The sequence below is a fragment of the Acinonyx jubatus genome, chromosome C1, assembly GCF_027475565.1.
Source record: "Acinonyx jubatus isolate Ajub_Pintada_27869175 chromosome C1, VMU_Ajub_asm_v1.0, whole genome shotgun sequence".
Classification (NCBI taxonomy): Eukaryota; Metazoa; Chordata; class Mammalia; order Carnivora; family Felidae; genus Acinonyx; species Acinonyx jubatus.
The window spans coordinates 80,959,759-80,974,728 of NC_069381.1; the positions used below are offsets into that span (position 1 = coordinate 80,959,759).

The window sequence follows — 14,970 nt, forward strand, 5'->3', positions numbered from 1 at the left end:
TTTGCTGTTGATTGTTGGAAATCTTTAAAGCCATCTCTAGTAATAGTTTTTATGTTTTCATCTGTTGTTGGGATACAGTTTCTTTTAGAGAAATTTTGTGGCCACTCTGTAGGAGTATTTTCTCACATGGTTCATTTTCTTGTGTTATAACTTAAAAAGTCCTTACATGACCTGAGGGTCATAAAGATATCTTCATACGTTACAGAAATTTTTAAATTAACGCCTCTTACATTTGTCTGTAACCCATCAGAAAATTACTATTTTTTGTGTATTGTATTAGATAGGGATCCAATTTCAATTTTTGTGACCTTATAGAGATAACCAGTTAAATAAAAATGGCAGTGCCATTTCTTCACATTACAGGTAAATGTGTGTTAGGGTGAAGGCTAAGTTACTGTAATAAAATGCAGAACATAGTGGCAGAAATAGGCAAGTTTATTTCTCATAAGCCAAAGTCCTGCTGGCTTAAAATGGTATCAGTTTGTTCCATAAAGGTTATTCACTAGGCCAGCTTCATCTTGTGGCTTCATTATTTCCTAAGCTTTTGTTCTTGTCTGCATGGTTTGGTGATGTATAATTGTGCTGTCTTGTTTCATTTTTTTCCTTTGATCATTCTCAATCTGAGGTTTGTCAAGGACACCAGGAATAGGCATGTGAGTGAGTTCCTTCCTTTCTGAAAATCTAGTTTTTCTCAGGAACTTGATGTTGGCATCCTTGCCCCATGACTTTCTATCGTGGTTCCTTCTTCTCCAGAAAAGAAAGTCTTCGGGCAGTTCTTAGTCCTGAAACCTGGCAGAGCCCAGGACTCTTGTCAGTCTCAGCCTCCGGTTACTGCTTGCCTTCCTGGTAGTTTCAGCAGCTCTTCCACCTGGGAGTGATGGATGGTACTTGGATTGTACTATTATGATGAACATAATATCTAATAATAAAATAAAAAAAATTTCAAATACTGGAATGATTGTAAAATGTCATTTAAATGTGCTTTTATACTTATCCTATATGTTTACGCTTATTTTTTCTTTGACGTATAAGTTGTATCTTTCCATGTTAGCATTTTTCTGATTGTTTTTGTGGGATACTAATTTCTCATGAAATGGCCATTATACAGGAAAAAGTTTCTGTGGTCAGATTTTAAAAAGCACGTCAATGCATATCTTAACACTTCATTTCTTTTTTTAACGGAATCTAAAATCAATTGACATCCATCTTAGATGAATTAATTATAAAAATATGTATTTTTAGTAGAGATTGTTATTCCGAATTTAAGTTCTAATTTAGTTTGTTTCCATAGCCAGTATTGTGGAACAACCATCAATCATGATTCTGTTGAGTCATTTGATTTTATATCTTTTCCAAGTTAAGCATCAGTGTCAAGATATAGCAAATAAAATTGTCCTATCAGTTAGTGTGGAAACATTAACGTTATTAGTACTATTAGAATCACTTATTTTGGGCATAGTAGTGGTAAGCTTTATATTCAGTGGAAAAGCCAACATAACTTTAAAAAAAAATTTTTTTTTTTAATGTTTATTTTTAACAGAGCGTGAGCGAGCATGAGCGGGGGAGGGGCAGAGAGAGAGGGAGACACAGAATCTGAAGCAGGCTCCAGGCTCTGAGCTGTCAGCATGGAGCCCAACGCGGAGCCTGAACTCACAGACTGTGAGATCATGACCTGGGTCCAAGTCAGACGCTCAACCGACTGAGCCACCCAGGCACCCCATAACTTTTTTTAAAAATAATGTTTATAAACATATTTTCAGTAATTTTGGTAAAAATATCAAGAATTGCAAATAATTTTATATTCTGCTGACTCTGTTATGAAGGCTGTTAAACCTACTGTATTTTAGCAGCATGTGTGAAATCATTTGAGGGAGAAACAAGACCACAAATAGAATGTTAAAAAAAAAATTAATTCATTAATGAACATATATTGTAGGAAGGAGAGTGTTCTGCACACCACACATCAGAATTACAGGCTTTTATACTTCAGAAGACCTAAGATTCCTCACCCCTTATCTCCAGAGTTACTTATGAACCCCCACTGGTATGGAAGGATTATGACTCCCGCAAACATCTAAAAAGTAAACCAATAATATATATATACGTGAAAACAGGTCAAGTATACTTTTGAAAAGTATGGGAGTCTGTGTTTTCTGAGAACTTGGGCAACTGTTAATAATAATCAGCATTCATTCATTAGTCAACAGTTACATATGGACCCTGTGCTTGGTTGACACTTCGGAATATTATAGTGAACACTGCTGCGGTGGGCTAGGCACACTGTCTGGTAACCACTGTTTGTGTGTTACAGCATTTAATCCCAAGGATTTTAATGTAAATACTTTCTCCATATTACAAATGAGGAAGTTAAAACTTAGGATAGTTATTTACTAGTTACATAGCTGGTAGGTGGAAACTAGACTACAGAGCCCCTTTTCTTAATGCAATATTGCATACTTGTCATAAAAACAATGAAAACTAGGTTAATCTATTACATCAGTAGACTGAAAAAAGAAAAATCACATTTGACAAATCTAATATCCACTTATGACAAAGGCTAGAAATAGATGAGAACTTCCTCAACTTGATGAAAAATATCTACAAAAAATAAAAAACCTACAGGTAACATCGTACTTAATGGTGAGAAACTCAACACTTTGTAAGATTAGGTACAAGGAAAGGACTTTCCATCTCATCACTTCCTTTCAACATCCTATTGGAAGCTTTTGCTAATGTGGTAGGGCAAGAAAAGAGAAAAGGTACACAGATCAAGAAAGAAGAGATAAAATTGTTCACAGGTGACATGGTATATGTAGAAAATCTGAAAGAACTGAAAAAAATCTAGAACTAAGAAGCAATAATTGCACTGTTGCAGGATTCAAGGTTCATATACAAACATCGGCTGCTTTCCTATATATCAGTGGTGAACAAGTGCAATTTGAGATTAAAAACACAGTATCACTGACAGAACCGCAGAAAGTGAAATACCTAGGTATAAATCTGACAAAATATGTAGAAGATCTATGTGAGGAAAACTGCAAAACTCTGATTAATGAACCAAAAACCAAAATGAGAGATATTCCATGTTTGTGGATAGTAAGACTCAGTATTGTCACGATACCGGTTCTTTCCAGGTTGACGTACAGATTTAGTGCAATCCTAGTCCAAATTACAGCAAGTTATTTTATGGATATCAACAAACAGATTCTAAAGTTTCTGTGGAGAGGCAGAAGACCCCAGAATAGTCAACACAATATTGAAGAACAACAGAATCGGAGGACTGATCCTGCCCAATTTCAGCACTTACTGTGAAGCTACCGTAATTGAGACAGTGTGGTTTTGGTGAAAGAATAGACATATAGGTCAGTGGAACAGAATAGAGATCCTAGTATAGAGCCCCCTGTAACCATAGCTTATCTTTGATGACAGAGCAAAGGCAAGACAGTGGAGCAAATAATGGCGTTTTAACAAATGCTGCTGGAATAATTGGACATCTACTTGCAAAAGAATGAATCCAGACGCAGTTAACACTCTTCTGAAAAATTAACTCAAAGTATATCATAAACCTAAATGTAAAATGCAAAACTGTAAAATTCTTAGAATATAGGAGAAAACCTATATGATCTTGGGTATGATGATGCCTTTTTAGATATAACACCAACGACACAGTCCATGAAAATATAATTGATATGCTGGACCACATTAAAATTAAAAACTTCTCTTTAAAAGACAGTATCAAGAGAATTAGAAGCTAAGCCCCAGACTGGAGAAGGCATTTGCAAAAGATACATCTGATAAAGGACAAAACAGACCAAGAACTCTTAGAACTTAACAGTGGGAAAACAATTAGAAAATGGACCAAAGATCGTAATAGTCACTTCACCAAAGACGACGTACAGATGGCAAATAAGCATATGAAAAGATATTCCACAAAATATGTCATTGAGGAAATGTAAACTAAAACAAGATACACACCTATCAGAATTGCCAAAATGTGGAGCACTGACAGTCTTTAATGCTGACGAGGATGTGAAGCAACAGGAATTTTCATATGTTGTTAGTGGGAATGCAAAATGGTATAATCACTTTGAAAAACAGTTTGGCAGTTTTATAAAACTAAATGTACTCTTACCACACAATCCAGCAATTGTGCATCTTGGTATTTACCCAGAGGAGTTGAAAACTTAATGTACACACAAAACCCTGCACACATATTTATAGCAGCCTTATAGTCAAAACTTGGGAGCATCCAAAAGTGTTTGTGGTATGTCTAGACACTGGGATAATTTTCAGAAGTAAAAGAAAATGACCTGTCAAGCCAAGAAAAGATAAGGGGGAGCCTTAAATCCATGTTACTAAATGAAAGAAGCCATCCTAAGAAGTCTACATACTGTATGATTCTAACTATATGACGTCCTGGAAAAGGCAGAACTCTAGAGACCGTAAAAGCTTAAGTGGTCACCAGGGATGGGGTTGGGGAAGGATGAATAAAGCAGAGCACAGAGAATTTCTTAGGTCAGTGAAAATCCTCTATATGATATTATAATGATAGAAATACATCCTAACACATTTGTTCAAACCTGCTGAATGTACAACATCAATACCCTCCGGTAGACTGTAGACTTTCAGTGATTATGATGTGTCCATGCGGGTTGATCCTTGGTAAAAACTGTACCACTGTTGTGGGAGTTGTTGATCATGAGGGAGGCTATGTATGTATGGGGGAAGGGAGTAAATAGAAGTCTCTGTTGGCTGCCTTCTCAATTTTCTTGCAAACCTAAAGCTGCTCTTAAAAATTAAAAGAAAAAAAAGAAAGCTTGGAAACATTTTTATTATTGGTAGTGAGCCAATACTTAGGTGAAAGGAAGAAAGGAAGCCCTGTTGGCTTTGTGGAAAAGAGAGATTGACAAGAAAGTTAATTTTCTATTTTAGTGGTTAAACTTTTAAAATATTTTAAAATACTGCCAATAGTGTATGTAACACCTGACATTTGTTTTTCAGTGAATACTTGGAAAATACAGATAAGTGATGGATTAATATTTTTAAATTTAAAGATAACTTATGTTAATGTGTTTGTTTTTTCTAGAGAGGATCTGACGAACTACTCTCAGGCAGTGTTCTCAGTAGTCCAAACTCTAATATGAGCAGCATGGTGGTTACAGGTAAGTGTTACTCTCTTAACAGTGTTTAATTTAATTATTTGCCATTTTATGGGTCAGAATATTAAAACTAATATTTAGTGTGCTTTACCAGAATAGCCTTTTATAATTTATGTTAAATGTTTTAAATGTTCCTGTTGGAGAAAAAAAATGTTTCTGTTGAAACACTACAGAGGAAGTTTTATTAGAATATATATGTGTCAAGTAAAATACCTAAAATTGGTGACTTTTGTGGACAAGTAGTCAGTGTTTTTGCCCTTTCTTTAATCACAAAAATATAACCTTTTCCTTTCATGTTAAAAGTCCCCTCATTGTTGCCCCTTTTATCCTTTTGTTTTTAGTTTTTGTGTTTGAGTGTCTTACAGAAAAATTTTTTATAATAGTTCCCCCCACTGCCCTAGGCATGTGTTCCAAGATGTGCAGTGGATGCCTGAAACTGTAGATGGTACAAAACCCTATATATACAGTGTTTTTTCCTGTACATACATATCTATGAAGCTTAATTTATAAATTAGGCACATTAAGAGATTAACGAAAACTAAAAATAGGACAGTGATAACAATAAACTGTAATAAAAGCTATGTGAATGTGCATACTCTCTCCGTCTCTCAAAATAATTGTATTGTACTCACCCTTTGTCTTCCTGTGATGGTGTGAGATTATAAAATGGCTGTGTGATGAGATGAAGCAAGGTGAATGATGTATAGGCATTGTGATACAGTGTTAGGGTACTGTTGGCCTTTTGACAGTATTTTAGAAGGAGGATCATCTGCTTCTGGATCATGGTTGACTACTGGTACCTGAAACCATAGAAAGTGAAACAGCAGATAAAGGGAATTACTATATTTGAAGTATTCTCTATCCCACAAGCTCTAAAGCCCAACTAAATAAAAGTCAAAAGATTGAGCTAGATAGTTTTCTTTTCTGTGTGCTTTCAACCTTTTTTTCTTTGCTATAACAATATTTTAATTCTTTGAATTGGGTTTTTTAATGTTTTCTCCATATTATCTTCATAGGGTATTTTTCTTAAATTGTATATATGTCTGAAATAAAGTTGGTTGTTTGTAAGGTCTGTCTAAACAAATATAAACTAATTTTTAGACTCTTGTTTTATGGAACAAAATTTGATATGGGGATAATGATGATGATAATGACAAATTAATTATTCTGCCTATACCCCTGCATTTTACACTGTTTACCTAAAACCGAAGTTCCTTTTTTCTGAACCCTTTCCTGAATTACTTGCTTGAGGAATTAATTGTTTTGGGTAGTAAAAGGATTGTAAAAAACCAGAAGCATTTTGATTTATTTCAGGTAGCCATTGCTTATGTATAGGTGCACCTTGGCACACACATACATATGCCTGGCAGTTCAGTTAAGTAAAAACTATAATGAAGTACTTAACATAGTCATAATGATGTGATAATGAATTTGCCCACACATCATTATTATTGACTTTTCCGTGATTACAAAACAAAATCACTAGGCCATGATTTTGATAGTCAAAATACTGTGTACAAATAATTGAACAAATAGGTTCAAATGTCTAACGCTGCTTTGCCACTTTGATTTTTTTAAAACAATTCATATAGTGATGAATAGTTGAAATGTTTTAAAAATTAGTATGTAGGGCTATGACAGAATAACTGATAGTACCCTTTCCTTCTCCTTCCATGTGCCCTCCAAAAAAAAATAATAACTACAAAACTGTATAAAATATATTCTCTTGAATTGATGAGCAGACAGTACCAGATAAAGATCCCTGAGAGAACGGAAATCCATGAGGGGAGTCGCATGATCACTTTGGCTTTCTGCCATGGGCTACCCTATTCTTGTAGCACAGGAAAGGAGAATCTAAGCAGAGCATGGAGGTCTCACTGAGCTGGAAAGACAGACTGGAATTCAAAGCTGCTCAGACATCTGGGATTTGCGAAGGGTCCTGAAAAAGGAAGCTCTCCAGGGGTTTGGGCATTTTGCAGGGGTCAGAATTCAGTATGGTGATTCACCTGATTCAGAATTTTGAATAATAGCTGGGCTGCCTGTATACAGGTTGAGAACTCTGCATGATCTGTCAGAATGGACCTGTTCTGGGGTTGAGAGCTAAAGTGGTGATTCCAAGGTTCTGTAGTGCTCTGAGATCTTGGGAGTTCTGGGAAGTCAGAATGCAGACATCTTGGGGAGAACCTCAGGCATTCAATTTAGACTACAGAAAGCCCAGTCCTTAAGAGAATGGATCACCCATTACACTAAGCACCAACCTTAAAACGAAGAGTGAAGAAGCTAGATAGTTTGGCCTGACAAGACAATAAGGATCACCAGTAATTTAATGTCTTGCCTAAACAAAACCACACCCCCTAAGGAAGACATGACTCAGTCTTTTTTTGTGAACTATCATTCATAATATCCCCCGTACCATCAAAAATTACAAATTATGGAAAGAAGCATGAAAACATTCCATCTAATAGAGAAGCATTCAACAGGAGCGGACACCAAAATGACCTAGATAGTGGAATTAACACACAAGGATTATAGATATTTTTAAAGCTATAAAGGAAAATATTAGTGAGTGAACACACAGACTGTGTGTTGATGTTTATATGACAACAGCACTAAGTGAAGATAAATAGAATTTTACAGTTGTAAGGTTTTTATTTACATGAAGTGATAGAATATTAACTCTAACTTAAAGTAGATTCTATTAAGGTTGCATACTGAAATAATTAAAAAAAATACAAGGAAGTACAGTTAAAAGTGAATAGAGAAAAGGTTGGGAGGACTGATTCCCTGTTTTCAAGTTACAATAAAGCTGAGTAATCAAAACAGTATCATTGTGGTATAAAGAAAGATAAATCGATGAATAGAACAGAATAGAATCCAGAAATAAACCTACATAATTATGGACAATTGGTTTTTGACTAAGGTATCTGTATGCAAAAACCAAAAACAAAACACCAAAACACACTTGGATGTGTACCTCATACCATATTGAAGAATTAACTCTGAGTGGACCTAGAAGAAACATAGTAAAAAAATTTTGTGACCTTGGATTAGGCAGACGTTTCTTTGATAGGACCCCAAAAGTACTATAAAAGAACAAGTGGGATTTCATCAGCTTTTAGACTCTAAGTTCTTTTGCAGATACTGATAGTAGAATGAAAACACAAACCATAGAGTAGCAGAATATCTTTACAGAGCATATGGAACTTTGATCCCGAATATATATAAATTCAGACTGTATAAATGCTAAAACTTAAGGCAACAAACAACCTAGTGTAATAAATTGGCAAAAATACTTGATAGTTCAGCAAAAATATATGACAAATAAGTACATGAAAAAGATGCTCTATGTCATTAATCATTAGATGCAAATTGAAGTGAGATAACATTACGCACCTGTTATAATGGCTAATATTTAAGAGATTGACCATACTAAGTGTTGGAAAGGATGTGGATGAACTGTAACTCTCATGTTGGTGAGAATGTAAACTTGAAGAACTACTTGGACAAAATAATCTTGCAGATTCTTAAAAAGTTAAACTACCAAATGACGTTTGTCAGCTGTTTATCTCTTAGGCATTTATGCATGAAAAATGAAGGCATATGTTCATTTAAAAAAAACCCAAAAAACTAAAAAACTCAGTTGAATGTTCATAATAGCTTGTTTGTAATAAGCAAAGCCATAAACAATCCACATGTCCATCAACAGATGAATGGATAAATAGATTGCAATTTTGGCCTCGTATTCCTTTGGATACAATGAAATACTACTCAGACATGTAGAATAAGCTGTTTTTCTTTTATGAAAGCTGTCTGCCCAATGTGGGGCTTGAATTCATGACCCCAACATCAAGAGTCTTATGCTGTACTGAGCCGCCCCTCCTGGAATAAGATATTGATGCATGTAATAGCAGGGATAAATACCCAAATAATGCTACTGTGTAAAAGAAATCGGCGGGGGAGGGGGAGTACATTCTGTACGAATTCATTTATATAAAACCCAAGGAGATACAAACTGAAGCAGATTGGATTTGGGGGTGGGGAGGAGCCAGGGGGATGGGTTGCAAAGGGTACAAGGAAATTTAGGGGTGAATGATATATATACTCTCTTAGGGTGAAGATTTCGTGGATGTTTGCATATGTCAGAACATGTCAAATTGTATACTTTAAATGTATGCAGCTTATTGCATGTGAATAATACCTCAGAAAGGCTGTTTAAAAGGAAAAAGCCCATGGAGGAATTAAAATGGAATATTATCAAATATTCTGTTAGTGCAGTGCAAGAGAAGAACACCACGAAAACACCAGGCAATAAGAAAATAAACAGATGTTAAACATAAATGTGTAAATGTAAATTAGCAAAAAAAAGCCAAAAAACAAAAAAACCCAAAAAACCCTTTAATCTGCTGTAGTAACCACTAGCTGTATGAGGCCATGAACTGTGCTGTTCCTAATGGAGATGTATGTGTGGAGATGTATGCCTTTGTGTTTCAAAAACATAGTATCAAAAGTAATAATGTAAAATATTTCATTTTTTAAAATATTGACTATATGTTGATATGGTAATATTTCAGATATATTGATCTAAAATCTATTCTTAAAATTAATTTCACTCATTTTTTGATGTGGTTAATAGAATATTTAAAATTACATGACTTGCAGAATATTTCCTTTGGACATTAGTGGTCTAAGAAGTCCAATTAAAAGGCAAAGATTGTCAGACTGGGTTAAAAAGCAAGGTCTAACTGCAGTATCTTCTAGAGTCAGGTTGAAGTACACAGATAGGCTGAAAGTAAAGAGGATTGAAAATAATATTCTGTGCAAACAACAAGCACAAGAAAGTTCATCTGATTATATTAGCCTCAGAATAAAATTCAAGACAGGAGTATTACCAGATATAAAAATATCATATTTTGTAGTGCTTAAAGGGCACTACACTTTATACCAGTAATAACAGAGCTTCATAGTTTATGAAAAAATACATGTATGTGTAAAACTAAAGAGAGAAACCAGTCTATAATCATTGTTGGATATTTTAACATTTCTTACAGTAATTGATAAGACAGATCTTTAAAATAAATAGAGGATTTGAACAGTGCTGAACATTCAGCTGGGCTTAACTCACATTCACAAAACTATACCCTAACTGCAGAAAAACTTCTCAAGTGTATATAGCACCATGATTGACTATATATTAGGACATAAAATAATAGATTTCAAATGACTGAAAGCTTATATAGTATCTGATCATAGTAGAATTTAAGTAAGAATCACCAAATATTTGAAAATTGAACTACACAATTCTGAATAATACATGAAGATATAAAGGGCATCTGACTGAATGAAAGTGAAAATATATTAAAATTTGTTGGCTCATTTGAGAAAGTACATGGGGAAAATATGTCTATGTATATACCCATATTAGAAAATACCTACTTTAGAAAAAGCTTTAGAGGTGCCTGAGTGGCTCAGTCAGTTAAGCATCAAACTCTTGATTTTGGCTAAGGTCAGGATCTCATGGTTCAGGAGTTCAAGCCTTGTGTCAGGTTCTACGTTGACAGTGTGGATGGAGCTTGCTTGAGATTCTCTCTCTCCCTGTCTGTCTGCCCCTCCGCTGCTTGTACATATGTATGCTCTCCTTGTCTCTCTCAAATAAGCATTTTTTAAAAAAGTTTAATCTGTCAAGAAAAGAAAGCTATATTACCAATATCAGGAATGAAAGTAGAGGTACCACTACAGATCCTACAGAAACTAACAGGAAAATAAGGCAGTACTACAAAGAGTAGTAATGCCAATAAATTCAGCAACCTAGGTGATATAGACAAGATCCTTCACAAACCTAAGTTAGCAAAACACTGACATAAACTGTTACTCCATAATATATACAGATTAGCTCTATGTCTATTATAAAAATTAGATTAGTAATCTTCTCACAAAGATTACTCCAGGCATAGGTGATTTCACTCATAGGTGAGTTTACTCAGATATGGGTGGTTTCACTGTTGTATTTTATGAAACTTCAAAGTAGGAAATAATAGCCATCTTCAGTATACTGCTTTTAGAAAAAGAGAAGCAGAGAATACTCCAAATTCACTTTGTGATGCTGCTATGACTGATACCAAAACCTAACAAAGAGGATATAAGAAATCGAGATTTCAAACCAGTATTTTTCATTAACATAAATGCAGATATTCTTAACAAAATGTTAGATTATCATATCTAGCAGTTTCTAAATGATAATTCATGATTAATTGAGGCGGACCCAAGGATTGTAAGGTTTAACATTTCAAAGTGAACTCAGTGTAAATTATCACAATAATAGAATGAAGGGGAAAAAATGTCAATAGAATAGGACAGATACAATAGGACAGATACAGCATTCATTCATGATAAAACTCAGAAAACTGGTAAGGGAACTTCCACAGATTGAGTGAGGGACATCCAGTAAGAGCCTAAAACAAATTCCATTCTTTAATGGTGAAATATTGAATGTTTTCTCTTTAAAAGCAGGAATGAAGTAATGTCTGTTTTCACATTTTCTCCTGCTTTTTGTTTACATAGGGCAAATAAAATAGCATAAAGATTAGAAAGGAAGAAGTAAAACTATCTTCTGCTCAATAAACATAATTTTTAAAATAAAAAACCCAAAGGAATCTAAAAAATGGTGCATAGAACTGATCAGTGAATTTAGAATGGTTATATGATGCCAGTTCAGTATACAAAAATTGTTTCCTGATACTATTAGCAAATTACTGGAAAATGAAATGAAAAAAATCCATTTACAAAAATACCAGAAACACAAATATCAAGGAATACATTTAACAAATAATTTGGGAGACAAGTATACCAGTAACTATATAAGATGCTACAAAGAGATATTAAAGACCTGAATGAGGAAGAAACCATACCATGTTCATGAATTAGAAGGCTCAATATGTTAAAATGTCATTTTCCCCCAAATTGGATGGAATTGAATCTATAAGTCAGTCAAGCTCAACAGGCTTTTACATTGAAATTGACAAGTTGATTCTAAAATTTATGTGGAAATAAAAAAGGACCTAGATTAAAACCATTTTCCAAAAGAAAAAAAAAGTGACACTATCTGATTTCAAGATTCACTGTAAATTTGTGGTAATCAAACAGTTTAATATTAGCAGGATTAGTATTTCTAGAATAGTGTGCAGAAAGAAGCTCCTATATTTATGATCAACTGAGTATTTACAAAGGTGCCTTGGTCATTCATTTGGGGAAATGGTGCCAGAAAACAGAAACACATATGAAAAAAAAGAAACAAACTACCTGATACTGTGCAGAAAAGTTAGATGGATGTATATCTAAACCTAAAAAACTAAACACATAAAGCATTTTGAAAAAATATAGAGTATATATCTAACCTTCAGGTAAATGAAGATTTTTTTTAGAGAACACACAAAAACCACTACCCATAAAAGAATAATTTATAAACTAGACATTTCATCTAAATGAAAAACTCATCAAAAGTCACTGTTAAGACAATGAACAGGCAAGGCACGGGTTGGGAAAAGATCCTAATATTCACATATTTGTGCATATATCTGACAAAGGACTTGTATCCAAAATAGCTTAAGAATTCTTTCACATGTGTAAGCACAAACAGCCTAATTTTTTTTGAAATAGACCAAAGAAGGTATATGAATGGTTGATAAATGCACGAAAATAATATATTTGTCATCAGGAAAACACAAGTTATAACTGCTGTGAGGTATGTCACACCTACTGGAATGTAAGCTAAAATTAAACCGATTGGCATTGTAAATGTTGATGAAGAACGATGTGGAGCAATTGGAACAACTTGCCATTGCTGGTGAAAGTGTAAAATAGTTTGGAAAACAACTTTGGCAGTATTTTATAAAGTTAAACATGAACACAGCTTATGACCTCGTACTTTCTGGTCTAGGTTTTTACCCAGTGTAAACATGTTCACTGTAAGACTTGTACAAATGTGTATAAAAAACTTGATTTATGATGGTCCCAAACTTGGAATTACCCAAATGTCTGTAAATAGGAAAATGTCAGTGAATTGTAGTATAATCAAACAGTAGATTACTACTTACTCATAACAAAAGAATGATTATTAACACAAAAACATGAGTGAATGTTAGTAGACCTTCTATGAACCAAAAGAAGCTAGACACAAGAGTACTCACTGTGTGATTCCATTTTTATAAAGAACAGATAATCAAGTTTTAGTATAGTAGCCAGAATAAGGGTTGACTGTGGGTGTTCGGATGAACAGGAAGTACAAGGGAATTAATTCTCTGGTGTTGGACATGTTCTATATGGATTTACAGAGTTTTCAAACAAGTCCAGAATTCGTTTGAAACTGTAGAATACTTCTTGGAACCATGAGCTGGTCCTAGTTTTATCTTGCTGGAATGTGAAATATGAGACGGGAGTGACTAAAGTTGAGTTCTGATAGGTAGAGGTTTGCATATAAGATTTGATTTGTTATGTTAGGGAGCTTGGACTTTACCACATTTACATTTTAGAAAAGATTTTTCTTCCATGTGTGTTTCGTGGGGTATGGAGTGAGGGTTACTACTGTACACAGGGTAGACAAACACTGTACTGTCATCTCCAGAGATATTAAGGTGTTCTGAATTTTAGGTTCTTAGAATATGGAAGAAATAATGTATCAAGAAATTAGAACTTCTGAGTTATTTGGAAGTAGACTGGTTTGGGAGAAGTATTCGTTTGGGTTTAGATAATCACTAGATTGATGGATGATAGTCCCATTAACAAAAGGAAAATCATGGAAAAGGAGATTGGGTTTTGGTGGAAAGAAACAATAATTTGTTACTATCTTTTTAAAAGTATCTTTAGGAAAGACAATGTACTTCTTGTGTTCTGATGGAATAAAATTCCTTAAAGCCTTGTTTTAACATAAGAAATTTACATGCTTTCAATTTATTTTACCTTCATTCACATTGGAAACCCTGAGTTTTAAGATGTTTTTTCCTTAACAAAAAAGATGAGAGTCTGTATATGATCTCACAGACCCCAATTTGAATATGATTGCTTATAGGAGCAAACAGCATTAAAGACCTTTAAAAACTTGTGATTCTACTTGCCTGGAAAAATATGCCATTGTCAGGGCACCTGGGTGACTCAGTTAAGCAACTGACTTCAGTTCAGGTCATGATCTCACGGTTCGTGGGTTCTTGCCCCGCATTGGGTTCTGTGCTGACAGCTCTGAGCCTAGAGCCTGCTTGGGATTCTGTGTCTCCCTCTCTTTCTGCCCCTCCCCACTCATGCTGTCCCTCCCTCCCTCACTCTCTCAAAAATAAATAAAACATTAAAAAAGTTTATTAAAAAAATGCCATTGTCATCCAAGTGTCTCAAAAAGGTACTTTTACAGACAGTATTACAAGGAAACTTTTATGATTATCAGATACAGAAGAGGATTTCATTCTTCTATTCCAGCTTTATCCAAAATGTTTCCTCAAAATCACTTTACTATAGAATTCTGTTTCTAAAAATGTCTGTTCAGTGGCCTTTCCCTCATCTGTCCAGACTTTCTTTCTATATACATGCCAGTTTTTTGTGTCAGAAAAAAAAAATTTAGAAGTGAGAAAAGTTAAAGTCATTAGAATTTTAGTCTCAGGTAAATAAGAAGTCCGTGCATTAAGAATATTTTGTAATAGAGGCACCTGGGTGGCTCAGTCAGTTAAGCGGCCGACTTCAGCTCAGGTCATGATCTCACGGTGCGTGAGTTTGAGCCCCGCGTCGGGCTCTGTGCTGACAGCTCAGAACCTGGAGCCTGTTTCAGATTCTG

The 14,970-nt window shown here is 34.5% G+C and overlaps 1 protein-coding gene and 1 long non-coding RNA gene across 8 annotated transcripts in view; one reads left to right on the top strand and one right to left on the bottom strand.

Moving 5' to 3' along the window:
• PTBP2 (polypyrimidine tract binding protein 2) overlaps nt 1-14,970 on the top strand; it is an 81,326-nt gene that overhangs the window by 23,015 nt on the left and 43,341 nt on the right. For all 7 annotated transcript variants that reach the window (XM_027058526.2, XM_027058527.2, XM_027058528.2 and 4 more), the window contains one exon: nt 5,087-5,162. In XM_027058526.2, coding sequence (XP_026914327.1) covers nt 5,087-5,162 — 76 coding nt within the window. The remainder of the gene's footprint in view (nt 1-5,086; nt 5,163-14,970) is intronic.
• On the bottom strand, nt 417-6,589 carry LOC128313935 (uncharacterized). The gene is made up of 2 exons (XR_008295068.1): nt 5,792-6,589; nt 417-919 (listed from the first exon to the last, which is right to left on the bottom strand). It is a non-coding gene; the product is annotated as an uncharacterized LOC128313935 (long non-coding RNA).